Raw genomic sequence first — 7,572 nt, forward strand, 5'->3', positions numbered from 1 at the left:
AGTGCTTGACTATGGATTTGTATTTGGAACGCTGGAAAAATTATTTCACAACTTCATAATTCTATTTCATATGTTAGTAATATGATCCTTTTTATTTGGAGAAGATATGTGAAGGAAAGAATTACATAAAACTTTAGAACTCTGCAGTCTCCACAGCCATGTTGCCTCACTTGCCTGTTCAAGCATGGAATATGTCATTAGGCTGCTTGACAACCTCTTATGTTTAAGTATTACAGATTCATGTTGTATAGATTGTAAGTTTTCACCTGAGGTCTTATCGTGGAAATGTACGACAAAAATGGCAATGAAATTTGGGGCTCGACTAAATCAACATCAAACTTATTCAGGGAAAACAACAAATGTCTTCCAGTGTCCATACATATGACAAAGATGCCACAAATATTTAGTCCAACATTTCGATGTGGCAGTGCTGTTAACTTATTTTTTTCAATATTCCTTGTCCCTGCAAATATAAAATAAGATGAACACACTGCAATTGAGTGTAGCGTCTGGACTCTGGAGTCACTCCCTCCGGACCGGTATATAGGCGGGAGGAAATATCCCCGGTAACCAAGCCGTGCGCGTCACCGCAATATATACACCTATCTAATGAAACCCAAACCTCTTATTCATTTATTAATGCGCTAATATGTGTGCGTGTGGATGGTAGTTAAGGCTGAGCGACAAATCTGTTCACGGGAACGGCTTTCTGTGCCCGAGCACATGACTTGGAGGAACGTCACATAATCCGTGGCCTTCTACGAGTTTTTTTCCTCTGCCCCATGTGAGGGGTCTCTGACAATGACAGCGGTGCATGCTCACTTAATCGAACCTCAATTTTGTAGAGAAATGTAGATTGGCTTTGAACCGGAGATTGTATTATCCACACGCCAAATCTGCCAATTGTTATGTTTCTGAATGTTTCCCAGAAAAGGAAGAACATATTATTACTATATATGTTGTACTTGACTATGGATTTGTATTTGGAACGCTGGAGAAAATATTTCGCGACTTCATATTCTATTTCATATGTTAGTAATATGATCCTTTATATTTGGAGAGGAGATGTGGAGGGAAGAACTACATAAAACTTTAGAACTCTGCAGTCTCCACTCTCCACTGCCATGTTGCCTCACTTGCCTGTTCAAGCATGTAATATGTCAATTAGGCTGCTTGACAACCTCTTATGTTTAAGTATTACAGATTCATGTTGTATAGATTGTAAGTTTTCACCTGAGGTCTTATCGTGGAAATGTACGACACAAATGACAATGAAATTTGGGCTCGACTAAATTAACATCAAACTTATTCAGAGAAAACAACAAATGTCTTCCAGTGTCCATACTTATGACAATGATGCAACAAATATCTAGTCCAACATTTTGATATGGCAGTGCTGTTAACTTCATTTTTCAATATTCCTTGTTCCTGCAAACGTAAAATAAGATCAATCCACTGCAATTGAGACTAGCGACTGGACAGTGGAAGTGCTCAACGATGCAATTCAGAAATTTTGGAAAGAAGTTACTCAAGCTGAAACCTGAAGTTTTACTACTTTGTTGTCCTTTCTGGAATCGCGGGTTCTGAAATTCTTGGTCAAGTTTCTGAAACCTTTCAAAAGGCATTTTGTAAGTTTGGCTATTGAAAAATAATTATCTGATAAAGTTATACGAAATTCTTGTTGGGTCATTGGGAATTTGGATACATCTATGATCACTTTGCTCACTGAACTGCAGGCATGCTTGCTGGCTGCAGTAAATGGCCGTTCAATCTTTGTGATAATTTTAACCATTTTATCATACATCTGAAGATTGACTAAACGAATCTGCACCATTGAACAGAATGTTCCAAGCATTTTAACAGAAGAAAATCTATCTAATGGTTGCTCTGTACATTTTACTTTCCTAGTTGTCTTGTTTCTCATTGATCTTGTTTTTTTGCAGCTGATGAAGGACAGAGTATTGACTCTTCCTCAACCATGGCAGGCAAACCAATTTCAGCAGTAAAGGCCCTTCATATAAATTCGGCGATTCTTGCCGCAAGAAGTCCTTTCTTTCAAAAGGTATTTTTCATAGCCATGTGAAATGTATTTGTTATGTAGTCAGTTCAAGTTTCTAATAAGCTTCAGTTTCGTAGCTTTTCACAAATGGCATGAAAGAATCTGATGAGTCACATCCAAGAATTAGGATTGCTGATTCAGGTAATATTTAGCTTAACTATAACATTCTTCCTCTTACTTTTTATTCTAATTCTCTATTGTGGTTGTGTTACCGTTTATATTTTGTATATTAAACATTGATTATTTGTGGTAAATAAATATTATGTTTTGTAGATTCTACCACTTATAGGACTAGTTACGCAGACTTCACACACACGTGTCTAAGTGCATGTTCGCACTTTCTTAAAATTACTGAAGAACTTTCCTTATTGAGGTTAATAATTAATTGTATGGTAACTAATTTCATTTGATAATTCAAACTCGTAGTGCGGATTGCGAAGCGATGGCGGTAGGTAACCAGTACTATAGGGCTATCATATAGAGTATCCACCAGTGTGTGTCGTCTCTGTAGTCAGTGATGTGGGCAATTCATGGATTAATTAACTCTCTCAAGTATCTTTGTAATTAATATGCAATTATGAGGTGCTTTGCAAGGTGAAACTTAATTTATGAGCCATTGGATCTAATTGTATCGAATGTTGAGATCGTTTGGATTCCACCAACTCATACGTTTTTTTATTATAGTATAGATATAACTTTTCCATGATTGGAAAAGGTTAATCCAAGGTGGTGCTTTTCTCCTTTTTGTACCGTTCTCTTAATCCTTGTGCCTTTACTGTTTTCATTCTACTTGGAACAGAAGAAAATTCCCTTATGGAGCTTCTAAGATTCATGTACAGTGGAAAGCTGACGACAATTGAGCCCACTCTTCTGCTCGACATCTTAATGCCTGCTGACAAATTTGAGGTTCCTGCTTGCATTAGATACTGCAGTCAGTTACTCATAAGCCGGCCTATGACCACAGAATCTGCACTGCTATACCTAGGCCATCCATGCTCCATTTTAATGGCTGCTGAAGTTCAGAGTTTAGTACGTGCAGCGAAGGGATTCCTTGCCAATAAATACAAGGATTTTGATAAGTAAGTGACCACTATCTGATGGAGCAATTATTTTTTCTATTCGTTTCGGAGAAAATGTTGACATTGATGTCACTAATTATGTCATTTATATGTCACTCATAGCATTATTTATCTCATTTCAGGTTCCAAGATGAACTGATGAACATCTCTCTTGTTGGAATCGAAGCCATCTTTTTGAGCAGTGACCTACACGTGCTATGTGAAGATGTGGTTTATTACTTCTTGCTCAAGTGGGCCCGTGTGCGATACTATTATTCGGAGGAGGAAAGACGCAAGGTCTTGAGTTATCGCTTACTTCCACTGGTACGATTCAGTAATATGAGCTGTGATGCACTGCAGAAGGTCCTAACATGTGAAGATGTTGATATAGACCATGAGTACTTAACTAAGCATATTGCTGAGGTACTTCTACACAAAGCATACCCAAACCAGATGGAAGGTGGTCTTGCAGCAAACGTGACAACATGTTGGCAATTTGCTGAGCGAGCTTACGACTTCAGACTTTTGAGAGTGGTTGCGTTTAATCAACCCTGCCCACAGGTTACAGTTTACATGGATCTAAAGCGTGACGAGTGTTCCCGACTCTTCCCATCAGGAGGTATATGCTCGCAAATGTTCCATCTCGCAGGGCACAAATTCTATCTCTTGGCAAACTGTAAAATGGTTGAGCAGGCAACATCGTACAGCTTTGCCCTATCATTACATATTTTTGATGAGCCGGCAGGCTCAATATGTTTAGATATTGAGTTTGCTGCAAGGACAAAGCCGATAGGAAAATTTGTGAGCAAGTACGGATATAAGAACACCATGACTGGTGATTGGTCGCAGGGATGCAGTGATCTTTTCGGAATGCCATGGTCGACGTTCATTGCTGATGACAGCCTCTTCATCGACGGCGTGCTATATCTGAGAGCCGACTTGACTCTGGTGGAGCAGCCTGAATTACAGACCTGATCTGATATCTCACTCAGCAGAGTTAATTGGGTCGTGTCTTGTGTGCAGTATCAGACGCTTCAGTCGTGGATTTCTGTTTCATCCCTGAAGGGCAATGAACAGAGTAGCTGATGTACGTGGGCCGGCCGTTGCTGCATGTTACTTAGTAATATATGCGTGTGTTTGTGTGTTGCCTTTGTATGTCGTTGTTGCGTGTTGTATCATACAGTTTATGTGGAGAAGCTTTCTCTGTGTTGGTCGTTGTCTTGTAAGTGGTCTGTTGGATCCATGATGCAATTGTAAGTGGATTTGCAAAAAAAATAAGATGCAGTTGTAAGTGTCACAAAGTTCAAAGGGATTTCAGTTATAATTTTGGATATTGTTGCTTGGCTGGGCATATGGGCAGTGTGGGCTTTTGGGTCCACGCTTGGTGCGGTCTTGTATAGCTATTTTTTTGCTTCGGCGGGAATGTTTGCTGCCTGAATGTGAATGGTGTAAGTAGATTGCACTTGTTCAGCTGGAAGCATTGGAGCGCGATGAGCTTCCCGGCCATTCGTTGTGGAAGCGAGGTCGATGACCAGTGCTAGACGTCCTGCTATAGCTAACTGCAAAAAACTTGAGAGTTTCATCTGGCTTATTATCCTCCAGTTCCTTAATATATAGTTGGTTTTCTAAAAATCAAGTTTCTTAAGCTTTGACAAGATTTATAGAAAAACCCATTCTAAATAAATAGAAACATTTTTTCAACTAGAATACTGAATTTATACCATATAAAGATATATTTCGTAATGAATCTAATGATAATGATTTGGCATTCTAGAAACTGATAATTTTTCTATGAAGTTAGTCAAAGTCTACAAATTTCGACTTCAGAAAATGTAATGTGCACTATACTTTGATTCTTTGGAACGAAGTGAGTAGAGTTTCCTGACAATAGTGTCGATACTACTCTATGTCCGTCCACTATAAATGAATGAAACTGAAGCACCAAGACTCATCTACTCCCTCCATTCCTAAATACAAGTCTTTTTAAAGATTTCAATAAGGACTACATACAGATGTATATAGGCATATTTTCATAGTTTTAAAAACCGAACCGGTTATTGAACTAGCAAGGCCGTCGGTTCTGGTTTATCGGTCAGACCGCCGGTTCACCGGTTCGATTGTCAGTTTTCTAAGCAATGAGTAATATATACTTTATCAATAAATACATCAATCAATTGATAAAAAAAAGTGTAATCACACATAGAGTAACTAGTAACTACTACTCCCTCCATAAGGAAATATAAGAGTGTTTGGATGACTACTTTAGTAATCTAAACGCTCTTAGATTTCTTTACAGAGGGGGTACATGTTAATATCTAATTCATGTACGTGATAAAGAAATGTGTAGTTGTTGTCGCGCGGAGCCAGAGCGGCAGGGTCGATGCACCACGGCGCCGAGAAAGGGTGGTTGTAGAGGGGGGTCCGACGTCTGATGAGTTTGTCTCTGTGGACAAAATCAAGAGAGAAAGCTCCCAATCGTCTGAAACCCTACCAAAGAGGGTTTTTTTCTTTAACAACTCTACCCTCAGCTTGTACACACAAAAATGAGTCGATCGAGGGGCTTTTTGTGGAATCAACATCGTATATAATTATCTATAGATCGAATTTCCATCTGAAATCATGTGGGATTGTAGAAACATATCCCTCATCGTTGAGTTTAATTCCTTACCTGTTGGGGATATAACTACTGGGTATGACCCGCCTAGGAGGGGCCGGGTCATGCCACTGGCGGCTTAAAGATGAAGAGGCCTGATAAGGTCCAAGAAGATATGAAGATGGAGGTTCATGAAGCAAGCTTATTGAAGGCCCAAGACCCAGAGGCGACCAGAGGACCAAAGGGATGAGCCGCCATATGTTTAACTTGTTTTGTAAAGCAAGCTTAGTTAGAAACCGAGCCGGTCACGTTTGTGTGAGCCCGCCGGGACTTTGTAAGCCGTCGGGCATCAACCTGTATATAAAGGGGTGACCCGGCGGCGGGTTAACTCAAGTAACAATCAATCGAGAACTAGGTCAAGCGTATTCACTCCCTGGTGATCGAAACTCAAGCAATACGACCTAAAGTAGGAGTAGGCTTTTACCTCGTTGAGAGGAGCCGAACCTGGGTAAAACTCTCTGTGTCCTTTGTCCCATTTAACCCCTTCAAGCTAACCTAGTTATGATGGTTCTACACCTAAGTCCTTTTGCTAGGGCATCTGCCGTGTTAAGTCCACGACAGTTGGCACCCATCATGGGGCCAGCGCACGGTGGTTTCGAGTTCTTGAAGGGCAGCTTCTCAGGGATCAAGGGATATGCCATGGGCCGGATGACTAAGAGCCGCCGCGGCAAGCTCTACATCGACGGCGCTGGCTGGGGCCCCGAGGCCGGCTCAATTGAGTACGGGCACCGGGTCCCCTTCGGCGGAATCCACGTCTTCATTGGCAAGATTGGCGAGTCGGGGCCTGAGCCGGACACCTGCACCGACGTCATCAAGAGGGCTCAGCGCGCATGACTTGCCAAGGTTCAAACCGCTGTGAAGCACGCCTTTGTTGGTTTCGTCCATGGGGTGGATCTTGAAGAAGGATCTGTGTCTGGTGGAGAGACATCCATCTACTCTGATGATGGGTCCTCGACCGGTGAGACCAATTCCATGTATCAACTGCAAGACAGCGGGCTTGGTGGCTATTCCGATGGCAACAGTATTCCGGATCCCTATGAGCCGCCAAACAGAGTCGCGATCTTCATGGCCAGTACCCAACCGGTGCTCAATTCATCAACTGCTGCGGCTATGACTTCCTGTTCAACAGCTGAGGCGACAACCAGAGCGAGCAGCTCTGCGCGCCCGCTGGCTCAAGTTTTATGTGAGTTCTTGGATGCTTTGGCAACCTTATTGGAAGTAGAGGTAACCCCCGAGACTCAAGCACATCATAAGGTTGACGTCGCGAAACTGCGAGATGAGATAGCTGAAGGAAATATGCCCTAGAGGCAATAATAAAGTTATTATTTATTTCCTCATATCATGATAAATGTTTATTATTCATGCTAGAATTGTATTAACCGGAAACATAATACATGTGTGAATACATAGACAAACATAGTGTCACTAGTATGCCTCTACTTGACTAGCTCATTAATCGAAGATGGTTGAGTTTCCTAGCCATGGACATGAGTTGTCATTTGATTAACGGGATCACATCATTAGGAGAATGATGTGGTTGACTTGACCCATTCCGTTAGCTTAGCACTTGATCGTTTAGTATGTTGCTATTGCTTTCTTCATGACTTATACATGTTCCTATGACTATGAGATTATGCAACTCCCGTTTACCAGAGGAACACTTTGTGTGCTACCAAACGTCACAACGTAACTGGGTGATTATAAAGGTGCTCTACAGGTGTCTCCGAAGGTACTTGTTGAGTTGGCGTATATCGAGATTAGGATTTGTCACTCCGATTGTCGGAGAGATATCTCAGGGCCCA

General features: G+C 41.3%; 1 protein-coding gene across 1 annotated transcript; it reads left to right on the forward strand.

The window, feature by feature from the left end:
- Positions 1 to 1,926: 1,926 nt before the first annotated feature.
- LOC109744802 (BTB/POZ domain-containing protein At2g46260-like) lies at positions 1,927 to 4,448 on the forward strand. Its single transcript, XM_040391176.2, has 4 exons — positions 1,927 to 2,062; positions 2,137 to 2,200; positions 2,859 to 3,138; positions 3,261 to 4,448. Exons 1-4 carry the CDS (start codon positions 1,979 to 1,981, stop codon positions 4,090 to 4,092), a joined length of 1,260 nt encoding a protein of 419 aa, XP_040247110.1. The 5' UTR covers positions 1,927 to 1,978; the 3' UTR covers positions 4,093 to 4,448.
- Positions 4,449 to 7,572: the final 3,124 nt, after the last annotated feature.

This window comes from Aegilops tauschii, chromosome 5, assembly GCF_002575655.3.
Source record: "Aegilops tauschii subsp. strangulata cultivar AL8/78 chromosome 5, Aet v6.0, whole genome shotgun sequence".
NCBI lineage: Eukaryota > Viridiplantae > Streptophyta > Magnoliopsida > Poales > Poaceae > Aegilops > Aegilops tauschii.